Raw genomic sequence first — 13,387 nt, 5'->3', positions numbered from 1 at the left:
GGAAATAGCAAGATGTCTAAAGAATATATTATTGTCACTGGCGGTGCTGGTTATATTGGATCACATACCGTTATCGAATTAATCGAAAACGGATATGAAGTTATCATCATTGATAACTTATGCAACTCGAGTTATGATTCAGTCGCAAGAATTGAGTTTATGGTTAAAAGATCTGTCAATTTCTTCGATATAGATCTCAGAGACCATGAAAAATTGACTAATGTCTTCAAAACCTTCAAAATTAAAGGGGTCATTCACTTTGCAGCATTGAAAGCAGTGGGTGAATCTACTAAGATTCCATTGGAATACTACGATAATAACATCAATGGAACTATTAACTTATTGAAGGTGATGAAAGAGAATGAAGTTAAAACTATCGTTTTTAGTTCGTCTGCGACAGTTTACGGGGATGCTACTAGATTCGAAAACATGATACCAATTCCTGAACATTGTCCAAATGATCCAACAAACCCATACGGTAAAACAAAATATATGATTGAAAATATCATAAAAGATATACACACTAGTGACAAATTCTGGAGAGCGGCTATTTTGAGATACTTCAATCCAATTGGTGCGCATCCTTCTGGTCTTATTGGTGAAGATCCATTGGGTATTCCAAATAATTTACTTCCTTATTTAGCTCAAGTTGCAATTGGTAGAAGAGAAAAATTGTCCATTTTTGGTAGCGATTATGACAGTCATGATGGAACACCAATAAGAGATTATATTCATGTTGTTGATTTGGCTAAGGGACACATTGCTGCTTTGAATTATTTAAATGAATTGAACTCTAACGAAGGATTATTTAGAGAATGGAATTTAGGTACCGGTAGGGGTTCTACTGTTTTTGATGTTTACCATGCGTTTTGTAAGGCTGTTGGTAAAGAATTGCCTTACGAAGTAGTCGGTAGAAGAGATGGTGATGTACTTGATTTAACTGCTAATGCAACCAGAGCAAACAATGAATTAAAATGGAAAACAAATTTTACAATCGAAGACGCCTGTAAAGATTTATGGAAATGGACTACTGAAAACCCATTTGGCTTCCAAATCAAAAATTACAAATGGAAACTTTTCAATGATACAGATGTAGAAGACTTCAGAAATAGATTGCATACTGTGTCTTTTGAAAACTTTAAGGTCTCTATTGCCAATTATGGTGCATTAATCCAAGATGTCAACTTCAATAATGAATCTTTAGTTAATGGTTTTAAGACCTTTAATGACTATAAATCTGAAGATAATCCATTTTTTGGAACTACCGTCGGGCGTTATGCTAACAGAATCTCTAATGGTGAATTTCAATTGGATGGTACCACGTATAAATTAACTAAGAATGAAAATGGGGCTAATACATTACATGGTGGTGTTAATGGGGCTAATACATTACATGGTGGTGTTAATGGTTTTGATAAACAATACTTTTTGGGGCCAATTGCAAAATACCATAGGGATCACACAACTTTAGAATTTGTTTTAGTTGATACTGATGGTAATGATGGATTCCCTGGCGATTTGGAGACAACTGTTAAGTATACTATAAAAGAAGATTCATTGGAAATAGAGTACATATCTTCACTTGCTGAAGGATCTAAACGCTCGGTTACTGCCGTGAATTTAACTAATCATTCATACTGGAATATTTCACCAAATAAGGATATTAATGGTACCCGCATTAGAGCAAGTACTAATAAATGCTTAAAAGTGAATCCAAAATCGTTATTGCCTACCGGTGAAATAATTGAGTCGCCCCATGATTTAACAAAGACTGTGGAATTAACTCCTGATATTTCATTCGATAATTGTTTCATTGCTAATGAAAAGGGTTCGTCACTAGATACTAGGTCAAATGAATTGATTGACGTAGTAGAAGCAACACATCCATCCTCTAAGACCAAGCTCTCGGTGGCTACTACTGATCCAGCCTTCCAATTATATACAGGTGATTACACAGATATTAATGATTTTAAAAGTAGAAGTGGGTTTTGCGTCGAATCAAGTAGATTCATTAATGCTGTTAATAATAAGGAATGGGCTGAACAGGTTGTTTTAAGAAAAGGAGAAACCTATGGTTCTAAATTAAAATTTTCATTATCTTCAGTTACTACTTAAATAAACTTTATAAACTAATAAATTTTCGTTAATTGCATCATCCTAATCCTTTCTATTAATTTTGTGATTATTCGAAAAGATTACAATATAGAACAATATTAATTGAAAAATACATATTTTAGCAAATATTTAAAAAAAATTGCAACTTAATATATTTGTGTATTTTTTATTTGATTGAGTTATTATATGAGTATTCAAAACAAATTCATTTGTTGTAAGGAAATTGGGTACTTATCTTTGTATATTATATAGATGTTCTATAGACCAAATAGAACCTATCTTCTTATTCTTAGCTTAACTAACTAACTAACTTTAACTACCTATAATTAGTTCCTAATTCCCTTACTCCTTTCGTCTATCCAGACTCAGGGGATAATCACTTCTATTTATACACCAACTTTTGCAACCATGATGTATAACTTTTGCAACACGACATATATATAATCCATATATGTATACTTGTGTTCTCTTACAATTTTAAGCTTCGTTCCTCATGGCCCAATGGTCAAGGCGTCTGGCTACGATTTCGTATCCACTTCTCGGTTGGAACCAGAAGATTCCAGGTTCGACTCCTGGTGGGGAAGCTTACTTTTTTTTTATTTGAAGCAGATACATGATATATAAACCATATGCTGTTAGGCTCTTTATTATTGGTAACATATAGATATAGCAGAGCTTCAGCTGGGAATTAGTATGTAAATTGGACCTATTCTTTTCAAATACTATACTGTTTAAATAATACTTGTTTGGCGCACGACGCGTTGAAGTATGAGTTAATGTTTAACTGATTCCTATCTTTTAAAGCCTTCAATTAAAAACCGTATCAATGAAAATCTATTCACTTTATATTTTAAATAAGGCAGGTGGTCTTATTTACCAAAATGATGTGAATCCAAGTTTGAATAAATTAGGTGCAAATGATTACTTGGTTTTAGCTGGTACATTGCATGGTGTTCATGCTATAGCTTCGAAGTTAACACATTCAACAAATTTAAACAAAGAGGATCCATCACATATAACACAGAATAACAATGCATCATTAATCAACACAGGTAAATCACAAAACTCTGATTCAAATAAGTCAGGATTACAAAGTATTGAAACAGATTTCTTCAATTTATATATTTTTCAAACCTTGACTGGTCTCAAATTCATAATTGTAACGTCACCCAACCCAGTGGTGCACAATTTACAGCCCATAGAGAGTTTGGGGATCTCAAGTAGAGGTGAGCTATCCAAGCAATGTACGCTAGTGAAGGACATTTATAACCAATTATACGTCTTATATTCGGACTACGTTATGAAGGATCCATTCTATTCACTAGATATGCCAATAAAAAGCTCACTTTTCGAAATGAAAGTTAAGGAACTCATATCGTGATGGTAATGCCTCCTTGTATATTATATCTATTCATAAATTAATGCATTTACAGTCTATAAAAGATGATCAATTAGATCAATTATACCACTTTTCAAGTCAATAGTTGGCTTCCAGCCAAACTGTTTAATCTTATTATAATCGATTGAATATCTTGAGTCGTTGTAGTTTCTGTCTTTAATAAACTCAATATAATTAGAGTAGTTTAAATTCGAAAACGACAACTTCTTGCTCAAATAATTGTCACAAATGAACTTCACCAAAGATAAATTATCTATTTCATCCTCACTCCCAATATTAAACGTCTGATTTATCACCTGTTCTTTAGCATATGCCGTAGCTTGCTCTTCTTTGAATTTCTTCCAAATTAATGCTATTCCTTGAATAAAATCTTGAATATGCAAATATGCTCTCTTATTTGAGCCGTTGCCATGGATCTTTATTTTATGCGCCATGGTTTCTGAATTTGGATACTGTCTGACGTATTCCTTGAGTTTATTCAATGTCATAGGAATAATCTTTTCTGGATATTGTCTTGGCCCATATACATTATTTGATCGTATGCTGGTAACCGGTATCTTATAAGAATAGTAATATGATTTAAGAATCAAATCACAAGCAGCCTTAGTCGCTGCATAAGGATTTGTAGGGTTTAATTTACTAGTCTCATCAACAGTTTCACCTTCATGTTGTTCTCCATACACTTCATCAGTTGAAATATGTATAAATCTGAAATGATCTTTCACATCAGGAAAGTTTAATATTAGCAATCTGGAGCATTCGAGCAAGTTTTGAGTGCCCAAAATGTTATTAGTTGTGAAGTATAACGGATTGGAAAAAGATCTATCAACACAAGATTCAGCTGCAAAGTGTATAATATTTGTTATTTTATTTTTCTTATATTCCGTTACAAGAAAGTTATAGAGAACGGTATATTCAGCTGATAAATCCATTTTGATAAAATTAAAGTTCGGTGATTCCATAACCTTAGACAATGAATTAGTATTTTCGTTTGTTGCATAATTTAGTTTATCTATGCATGTAAAATGATAGTTTGGATATCGAACAACGAAATAATCCAAGAAATGCGATCCTATAAAGCCAGCACCACCAGTAACTAGGAAATACTCATCATAATCAGGCATGATATAATCTTCTACGCTATATTTTGTAATCGATACTTCCAAATCTGAGATCTAAAGATTAGAAATACTGATTTTTCTTGCGAAGCAGCATATGAGCAAACCTTCTTACTCCGATGCAACGTTACATTTTTCTCGGAGGCCTGTATTGGCTATGATACAACGTTACATTGGAATATATGTAAGAAATATTTTTCAGGCTGGAAAATATTTCCGGAACCAGAATAGGAAGTTATGCACAGACATTTTTCTCCGTTCTTCTGCATATAGAATCAAGCCGGAAATGCAGAAGTTAAAGAAAATCCGTGTTGGGACAATAACACAAAGCTGCTGACAATAAATGGAGAAATTAAAGCTAATGTAACGTTGCATTAAAAATTAGAACTCATGATACGAGATAATTCCTTGTAATTATAAATATAAGTCCAGGGAAATGAATTATTTTCGAAAACAATTATAGGTTAGTTATATTTTTAAATTTAAATAATACATCATGGCCGAACTATTCGATTTTACAAATCATTCACATCGTCGTTTCAATCCTTTGTCAAATACATACGTCTTATGCTCACCACATAGAGCTAAAAGACCATGGCAAGGTGCTAAAGAAGAGCTTAAAAAGTCGGACTTACCAAGTTTCGATCCTAAGTGTTATTTATGTCCTGGAAACATAAGGGCTACAGGAGATTCTAACCCAAAATACGAAAATACTTACATCTTTCCAAATGACTACCCAGCTGTCAGGGTAGATCAGCCTGATTATATTGAAGATACGGAGGAAATTGAAAAATCCTCTCCATTAAAAGCCAAATTATTCAAGACTCAAGGGGTAAAAGGTAAGTGTTTTGTGATTTGTTTTAGTCCAAACCATAATTTAACTTTACCATTGATGTCAGTTGAAGATATTACTTCTGTTATTCAATCCTGGAGATCTTTATATAAAGATTTACAAAAGGAGGCACAAGACGGACCTGTCAAATACAAATATTTACAAATATTCGAAAACAGAGGTTTTGCAATGGGTTGCTCCAATCCACATCCTCATGGTCAAGCTTGGTGCTTAGACACAATTCCAACAGAAGTCGATCATGAAATAAAAAATATGACCAATTATCACAATGAATCTCATTCGCACATGCTTGGGGATTATGTTCAATTAGAATTAAAAGAAAGAGAGAGATTGGTTTTAGAAAACGATTCGTTTATTGTCGTTGTTCCATACTGGGCATTGTGGCCGTTTGAAACGCTCTTAATTTCCAAAGAACACTTACGTTCTATTAAAGACTTTACTGAAAAGCATAATAAAGATTTAGCTTCGATCTTGAAGAAATTAACTACCAAGTACGATAACCTTTTTAATACTAGTTTCCCATATTCAATGGGTATACATCAGGCTCCTTTGGATGGTACTGATGAGGAAAAGAATAATTCTTGGTTCCATATGCACTTCTATCCTCCATTATTAAGATCTGCTACTGTTAAGAAATTCTGTGTTGGATTTGAAATGTTAGGCGAATCACAAAGAGACTTAACAAGTGAACAAGCTGCATCTAGATTGCAAGATTTAGACGGCGACAAACATTATTTGAGTAAAATAAACTAGTTATTAAAATAGATGAATTACATACATTCCTTCTTCTAATCTAAGTGAATAGCTGCAACTACTCCTGTATATTAATAATAGATAAATTTTTTTTTTAAGCATTTTTCAAGGTGTAGATTTGGATAGCATCTATATTAAACGGTGATCCAGATAGAACAATACGACATAAACATATAATGACTGCGGTTGAACAAGCATCTTCGGATAAGGAGACGAAGCCACCTTTAGATTCAAGAATAGGTAGAGATACACCGTTCACCTTTGGTCAAAGATTTTTAGACGATGAAGAAAATGTTTTTGATCATAATGCATGGGACCATGTAGAATGGGGCGAAGAACAGGTTAAGCAAGCAGAAGAACTTATTGCAAAACAATATGACAATCCTGTTAAAGATTTTGACAAAAAATTGTATAATGCTAATCCGGCGAAGTACTGGGATATTTTTTATAAGAATAATAGAGAGAATTTCTTCAAAGACAGAAAATGGTTACAAATAGAGTTTCCGTCATTGTACAAAGTTACCGGCGAAGATTATGATAAGCCAACTACTATTTTGGAAATTGGTTGTGGTGCTGGAAATACATTTTTCCCTATATTGAATCAAAATAAGAATCCAAATCTTAAAATTGTCGGTTGTGATTACCTGAAAGTTGCAGTGGACTTAGTTAAGGCAAACGAAAACTACCCAGAATCTAATGCAAAGGGTATTGCCTACTCGTCGGTTTGGGATTTAGCAAATCCAGATGGCATAATTCCAGATAACTTAGAACCTCATTCTGCAGATATTATTATAATGGTTTTTGTATTTCTGGCATTACATCCTGATCAATGGGTACATGCAGTTAATAACTTGGCAAAGATCTTGAAACCAGGAGGAGAGATACTATTCAGGGATTACGGTAGGTATGATCTTGCACAAGTTAGGTTTAAAAAAGGTAGATTATTAGATGATAATTTTTATATTAGAGGTGATGGAACACGGGTATATTTTTTCACAGAAGAACAATTAAGAGAAATATTCTGTAAGAATGGTCCGTTTGAAGAAGAAAAAATCGCAACAGACAGGAGGTTGCTAGTTAATAGAAAGAAGCAGTTGAAGATGTACCGTAACTGGTTGCAAGCTGTATTTAGAGGGAAAAGCGAATAAACTATATAGTTGAATAAGTGCTAAATAGAACAATAATGTATAAAAAGTTATCCAAATGCTTAAACAATTCCCAAACATCAATTATGTCTTTATTTATTATAGTTTCCACATTGATACCATGTATGTAAATTGAGCCTAATGTTTCATTGTTACTACTCATAAGATCAGGTAAATACTCTTCTAATATATCCCTGAGGAGAACAGCTTCGCCTGAATCACTGTATGGATATATCGGAGCATGAATTATTGTTGCAGACCCAGGAATATATATTTTAACAGGTAACTTCTGAAATTTCTTCTGTATGGGAATGATTTTCTTATTTATTTGATTAAATGACTTCAAATTGTGTATTCTGATGGAATTCCATAATTCGTCTGAATCTTTTTCACTCAAATTCATTATCGGTTTAGAGTTACCATTTATTACAAAGCATGATTGTTTCAACTGATTGACTACAACTTCCTTAAGCAGTTTGTTATAATTGACTGAATTATCAACATCGGTGTATGTAAAAGGAATTACCTGATCCGTAGGATAGTCATCTGAAAACCTTAACGTAAGTGTCCACGAACTGTCCTCACGGTTTTGTACGATACTAGACAAATGCAAAAGATCATATAAAACACCAATTGGCAAATTCCATTTTATCGGCACTGTTTCATATTCTAACCATACTGGCATATACTTGATTTTCTCATTATACTTTTGAAAATAAGTTATAACCGAAGGAAAATATATGGGGAAATACGAATTGCGGTATACCGTAATTAGGAACTCCTTAGGATCTTTGATGTTGTCATCCCCCATTAAAATCCTAACATTAATTGATCCATTCCACAACTTATCCTTGATCTCAATTAACTCATTACTGGACTGCATTGATATTCTCTTTTTGTGTAGAGGTGCTGCTGGCTTGTGTAAATATGCGTTCAAAGCTGATGCTACATTAGCATAGATCTATTAATAGGGAAAACAATAAGAGATTGACCCGCCTGTACTTGTTAAACCGTAAAAGAGGCAATTAACAATTCAATCTATTCCTTAAATGCCGTAAATAAGCTTCAGTATTGTATTGAAAAAAGTTGCTTGGGGAAAATTTCTTAATCGAGGTGCGAGGGCCAGCATTATCAGAAATAAGATCATCACATTTTTGAATATATAAGTTTGTAACCTCAGCTGAAACATAATAAATAATTGTTAAGCCCTCATAAATAATAAAAGGTGAATCTGTACATTGGTAATTTATATGACATGACAAAATCGTCTTCAAAGCAACGGTTAAGTACCATGGATATTCCAGATCCAATACCAGCTAACTTGCATAATTTAGACTTATCGTACGCTATCGATACATTCCAAGTGGGAACCTATAAAATGGAAGATCTTCCTCAAACATTGCCAGTTTTCAATAAAAAAACTGGAAGTATTACAAGGTATGCAAAAGGAAGAAGAGTAACAAGTATGCCTATATTGTCGCATGAGCCCAAATGTTTACCGGAGCTACCACCTAAAGTTGAAGTTAAACTAGGAATGAAACGTAATATGAAGAGATCTGTGTCAATGTTTCCACAAAACATTCCTTTGCAAGATCAGCAAGAGTTCCTGAAGACTCGATCCTCGGAAATTATCATTAAAGACGATAAGGACCTAGCATCTGCGACTGCGAAAAATACGCCTATTACTGAAGCTGATAGTCTTTTTTCTCAAACCAGCATTATTGATTCTACCTCTGCATCATCTATACCAAGTGATGAGTTTACACAGATGAGTGTACACTCAAGAAAGAGTATTTTTGAAGTTAATGATCGAATTATTGACGACAGCTCGTCAAGCATATATTCAGAAGTTGATATTGAAGATGATACTTTGGATGATATTTATGCAGTGGAAATGTGCTTAGAAGAACCTGAATTAGGTAGCATTTTTGATGGATTAAGCTTAGATGACAGCTTATGGGACTCCGACAAAGAAAGCATAAAATGTCTGCAGGCAAAAACCGGAAGCTATGCAAGCACGTCTATTCTAGAGTATTACAATACTCAGAGTGACGATCAAATTGGAGTTCGTACACCTATCAAACAAAAGAATTCGCCCCGTATTGATACCAAAAAAGAACTCCCAAGTGTACCACATTCTCCAGTTGATAATGGTCTAGTTTTGCCGAAGGTGAGGAAGAATAGAATACCAAGGCCAGCATCAATGTTCTCTATGACAAATCAGAGTAATTTTTCTTCATTTACAGGATCAAAAAGTCTACATGAAAGTAAGCAAGAGATGAAAAGTGCTATTAATGGGTCGATCGATGTTTGTCTTGATCCTGGTAACAATTATGGTTACTCAAGGTATTCTTTTGGAATTTCAAAACCCAGAGCAACATCTACATCATTATTGAGCCCTCTTCTGACCAGCTTCAATACTTCTCCGAATGTAATTAAACCAAGAGCATCGTCTACACATCTCATGAACAGCACCCAGTACACCGCTAACATTACGCCCCACGTTGAAGAGACATCGGCCCCTTCATCACATAAACTCAACACCGGGCGCTCAGTATCTGCATTCATATCATCTACATTTAGAGCATTCAGTTCTGAATTAAGCACAATTACAAAGAAATAACCAATGTCAAAATGCTTGTCTCATATTAGTCTATATTGCATCGGCTAATTATTTATAAAATCATATTTGTTAATTAATGTATGTTATAACTTTACAATTAGTTCATCACCCTTATACAACTTGACCAAATCTTCAATATCATATTTCTGAGCAATTTTCTGGTTAATAAATCTCCCACCTAAATAATGAACTCTTCCCTCCTTCAAGAAATGCTCGGAGCAGGGTTTAGGTGCCGTAAGACTTATCAACATAGTAGAATTAATATCAACATCAACCGGACCCTTGTCGACATCCCATCCCGATGGAATATCAACGGACACTATATCCGGAATTTTCGAATGATTCGTAGACAAATAATTAATCAAGTCATCAAATGGCGCACGGATAGGTGGTTTAAATGAAAACCCAAAGAGCGAATCCACAATTATCTTCACTGACTTGGGAGTTTCCAAAAGACTTTTGATCTCCTCAAGGTTTTCAATCTCCGGAATTTCCAAATCTTGCAATTGCTTCAACAAATTCTTGTACAATTCGTTCTTCGTAGATTTCTTCGGATAGAATAAGACCGGATCATAACCCCAAATCTTCAAGTGTCTCGAAGCTACCAATCCGTCACCCCCATTGTTTCCCGGACCAACAAGCATCAAAACTTTATTAGATGATGCAGATGTAGGGGGATATTGTCTATAAATCGCCTGTGCTACCGAAAGACCTGCCAACTCCATCAATTGATCGATAGAAAAAGCTCCGGTCGACATTAATTCTTGATCCAATTGGGATGCCATCTTGGATGACAATGTTTTGAATGTATTACGAAACATTTGATTACTTGTAAAGCTTGATGTACTAAATCAACTATACTTGCTAATTTTCAAGTAATATATGGTGGAATGTTGGAACCTCGTTCTTGTCATGTACTATGAATAGCAATGAGATTCAAATTGCGATTTTTGCAATCCAATGACTTTTTATTTTTTATTTTTTACTTTTTAACCTCGAGGTAAATATCCAATGTCATCAGATGTTACCGTTATCTATAATGGCGTGAACTCCATGATGAACAGAAGTATGGTACCTGATATGTTGCAAGTTACGTCTAATACTTACGTAACAAATTGACGCGTGTTGTCGTGCAAATGATTTGTTACACAAAAATGTCGAAAATAAACATAAATCGACCTGAAATAATTGAACACGTTATGTATACATAGAGGAAAGTAAGCAAAGAGATACAAAACATGGATCAACTGTATACATTTGATTCGCCTTCGATGACGAGTCATTCCCCAATGATTAACTATAGAAAAGATGCTAAAAAGGGGGTTAAATTCACATTTATGGTAGTCGGAGAAATGGGTACAGGAAAAACAACATTTGTCAATAGTTTGTTGAATAAGAAGGTAATGTCACATCGTTATGAGGAAAATAATGGACAGCAATATGATACCAAGACATTGTCGTTTACGTCGGCAAAGTCCATTGCATTGCCAAATACAGCGGTGTTGACAAGAAACGATTTCAACCCTTCAACTGCTAACGAAGAGCCGGGGATCGCGTTGACAGAGACGAAGGTCGAGATGGTCGACGATGACAACATGAAATTGTACTTGAACATCATTGACACGCCTGGGTTTGGAGAAAATTTGAATAATGAAATATGTTTTGTCGAGATCGAGAACTATTTGAAGCAGCAGTTTGATTTGGTATTGGCAGAAGAAACAAGAATCAGAAGAAACCCAAGGTTCGTAGACACAAGGGTCCACGTAATGCTTTACTTTATTACTGCCACTGGGCACGGGTTGAGAGAAATTGACATAAACTGTATGAAAAGGTTATCCAAATATGTCAATATTTTGCCAGTTATAAGTAAGGCTGATACGTTCACTGAGACCGAATTAAGACACTTCAAACAACAGGTTAAGATCGATATTGAAAAATTCAACGTTCCTATTTTCCAATTCGATAATTCCTTATCTGAATACGACGAAGAAGATGACTATGAATTGATCCAAGAATGCAAGTATTTGTCGTCATTACAACCTTTTGCTATAATATCATCCGAAGATGAGTACGAAATCACAGATCCTAGAACCGGAGAATCGAAAATTACAAAGGCCAGACAGTACCCATGGGGCTTGGTAGATATAAATAACCCAAAATACAGTGATTTTGGAACCTTGAAATCAGTCCTTTTGGGAACACACTTACAAGACTTTAAGGACTTGACTCACGATTTCCTTTATGAAACGTATAGGACTGAAAGATTATCTAAGGTCACAGGAAGAATTGACGACGAAGACGATGACCGAGAATTCCATGAAAGTTACGAAGAACAACCTTATGAAGACTCTTTCTTGAAGGATACTACTACTATTCCATCATTATCCAATTTGGCTCAATTAACTTCTTCTAATCCATTACATGGCTTTGGTGATGACCATTCCATTACTTCTACTTCTTCTTCGAAGGCTAATAATAAATCCATGTTATTGGATGGAACGGAACCATCTAGTGGAATGCCATCACCTAAATTAAGAGACAATGCATCCACATCGTCGAGATCAACCATATCCGTCGAAAATGGCCACCAAACCAGAAACTTGAACTCGAATAATGCTGCTTTCAAGAGATTGTCTATAGCACCACAACGTAACCAATTAAGACAAATCTCTGAAACTGTCCCATACGTTATAAGACACGAAAGAATCTTAGAAAGACAACAGAAATTAGAGGAAATGGAAATGGCTAGTGCAAAGGAATTATCGTCCAGAGCCGCATTATTAGAACAAAAAGCTGCTGCCTTGAAGGCGAAAGAAAGATTAATGATGAAGAAATCGGAAACCGAAAGGTTAAGACATGTAGGTGGTGATTCCAGCGATGCTGTTTCTCAAAGATCTCAACAATATCACTACGACAATGAAGATGACTTAAATAACAGCGAAGCAAACTATTCTGTTATTCAGAAAGAAGAAACCTTGACTGATTTACATTCAATTGTAAGTCAAAAATAGACATTTTATGTAATTTTGAACTCGCAAATCTACGGAGCTGTATTACTCTATTTATACGCATCTCTATATGTTTGTAACAATAAATTAGACCATAATCTGTCTCTGTAATTGTCATGTAATGTTCGTGGTTATGAACAATAAATTTTTTTGTTCGAATTTGATAAAGTACACGTACGTATTTTTTTTGCCCGTCCTTCGAATTCAACAGCTAAAGCATAGCAAGAAACTATTTATTAGATATAAGATCTACAGTTTTAGTAAAATCAGTTGGTCTAAAGGTCAATTAAGATATCATTTAGACGAAATTTCTTTAGGGTTTATTTTGCTGAGTAATTAACGGATTTGTATCTTGAAATTCCTTACTTTTTTA

The 13,387-nt window shown here is 34.4% G+C and overlaps 9 protein-coding genes and 1 non-coding gene across 10 annotated transcripts; 7 read left to right on the top strand and 3 right to left on the bottom strand. All coding sequences in view use genetic code 12, as the record gives it.

Moving 5' to 3' along the window:
• Positions 1–12: 12 nt before the first annotated feature.
• On the top strand, positions 13–2,115 carry DEHA2C02464g (DEHA2C02464p; the record flags this gene model as incomplete). The annotated part of the gene is made up of 1 exon (XM_457787.1): positions 13–2,115. One exon carries the CDS (start codon positions 13–15, stop codon positions 2,113–2,115), a length of 2,103 nt encoding a protein of 700 aa, XP_457787.1.
• Positions 2,116–2,602: 487 nt separating this feature from the next.
• DEHA2C02442r lies at positions 2,603–2,699 on the top strand. Its single transcript has 2 exons — positions 2,603–2,640; positions 2,663–2,699. It is a non-coding gene; the product is annotated as a tRNA-Arg (tRNA).
• Positions 2,700–2,941: 242 nt separating this feature from the next.
• Positions 2,942–3,496, top strand: DEHA2C02420g (DEHA2C02420p; the record flags this gene model as incomplete). The annotated part of the gene is made up of 1 exon (XM_457785.1): positions 2,942–3,496. The coding sequence occupies one exon, from the start codon at positions 2,942–2,944 to the stop codon at positions 3,494–3,496; it is 555 nt and encodes a 184-aa protein (XP_457785.1).
• A 53-nt stretch (positions 3,497–3,549) lies between these two features.
• DEHA2C02398g (DEHA2C02398p) lies at positions 3,550–4,638 on the bottom strand (the record flags this gene model as incomplete). The annotated part of the gene is made up of 1 exon (XM_457784.1): positions 3,550–4,638. The coding sequence occupies one exon, from the start codon at positions 4,636–4,638 to the stop codon at positions 3,550–3,552; it is 1,089 nt and encodes a 362-aa protein (XP_457784.1).
• Positions 4,639–5,128: 490 nt separating this feature from the next.
• Positions 5,129–6,238, top strand: DEHA2C02376g (DEHA2C02376p; the record flags this gene model as incomplete). The annotated part of the gene is made up of 1 exon (XM_457783.1): positions 5,129–6,238. The coding sequence occupies one exon, from the start codon at positions 5,129–5,131 to the stop codon at positions 6,236–6,238; it is 1,110 nt and encodes a 369-aa protein (XP_457783.1).
• A 176-nt stretch (positions 6,239–6,414) lies between these two features.
• DEHA2C02354g (DEHA2C02354p) lies at positions 6,415–7,386 on the top strand (the record flags this gene model as incomplete). Its single annotated transcript, XM_457782.1, has 1 exon — positions 6,415–7,386. One exon carries the CDS (start codon positions 6,415–6,417, stop codon positions 7,384–7,386), a length of 972 nt encoding a protein of 323 aa, XP_457782.2.
• Position 7,387: 1 nt separating this feature from the next.
• Positions 7,388–8,266, bottom strand: DEHA2C02332g (DEHA2C02332p; the record flags this gene model as incomplete). Its single annotated transcript, XM_457781.1, has 1 exon — positions 7,388–8,266. One exon carries the CDS (start codon positions 8,264–8,266, stop codon positions 7,388–7,390), a length of 879 nt encoding a protein of 292 aa, XP_457781.2.
• A 372-nt stretch (positions 8,267–8,638) lies between these two features.
• DEHA2C02310g (DEHA2C02310p) lies at positions 8,639–10,006 on the top strand (the record flags this gene model as incomplete). Its single annotated transcript, XM_002770111.1, has 1 exon — positions 8,639–10,006. One exon carries the CDS (start codon positions 8,639–8,641, stop codon positions 10,004–10,006), a length of 1,368 nt encoding a protein of 455 aa, XP_002770157.1.
• Positions 10,007–10,089: 83 nt separating this feature from the next.
• On the bottom strand, positions 10,090–10,827 carry DEHA2C02288g (DEHA2C02288p; the record flags this gene model as incomplete). Its single annotated transcript, XM_457780.1, has 1 exon — positions 10,090–10,827. One exon carries the CDS (start codon positions 10,825–10,827, stop codon positions 10,090–10,092), a length of 738 nt encoding a protein of 245 aa, XP_457780.1.
• Positions 10,828–11,244: 417 nt separating this feature from the next.
• DEHA2C02266g (DEHA2C02266p) lies at positions 11,245–13,017 on the top strand (the record flags this gene model as incomplete). Its single annotated transcript, XM_457779.1, has 1 exon — positions 11,245–13,017. The coding sequence occupies one exon, from the start codon at positions 11,245–11,247 to the stop codon at positions 13,015–13,017; it is 1,773 nt and encodes a 590-aa protein (XP_457779.2).
• Positions 13,018–13,387: the final 370 nt, after the last annotated feature.

Source organism: Debaryomyces hansenii (genome assembly GCF_000006445.2).
Source record: "Debaryomyces hansenii CBS767 chromosome C complete sequence".
Taxonomy (NCBI): Eukaryota; Fungi; Ascomycota; class Pichiomycetes; order Serinales; family Debaryomycetaceae; genus Debaryomyces; species Debaryomyces hansenii.
Note: the sequence above shows the minus strand (reverse complement) of the source record. Positions and strands in the feature narration are given on the sequence as shown.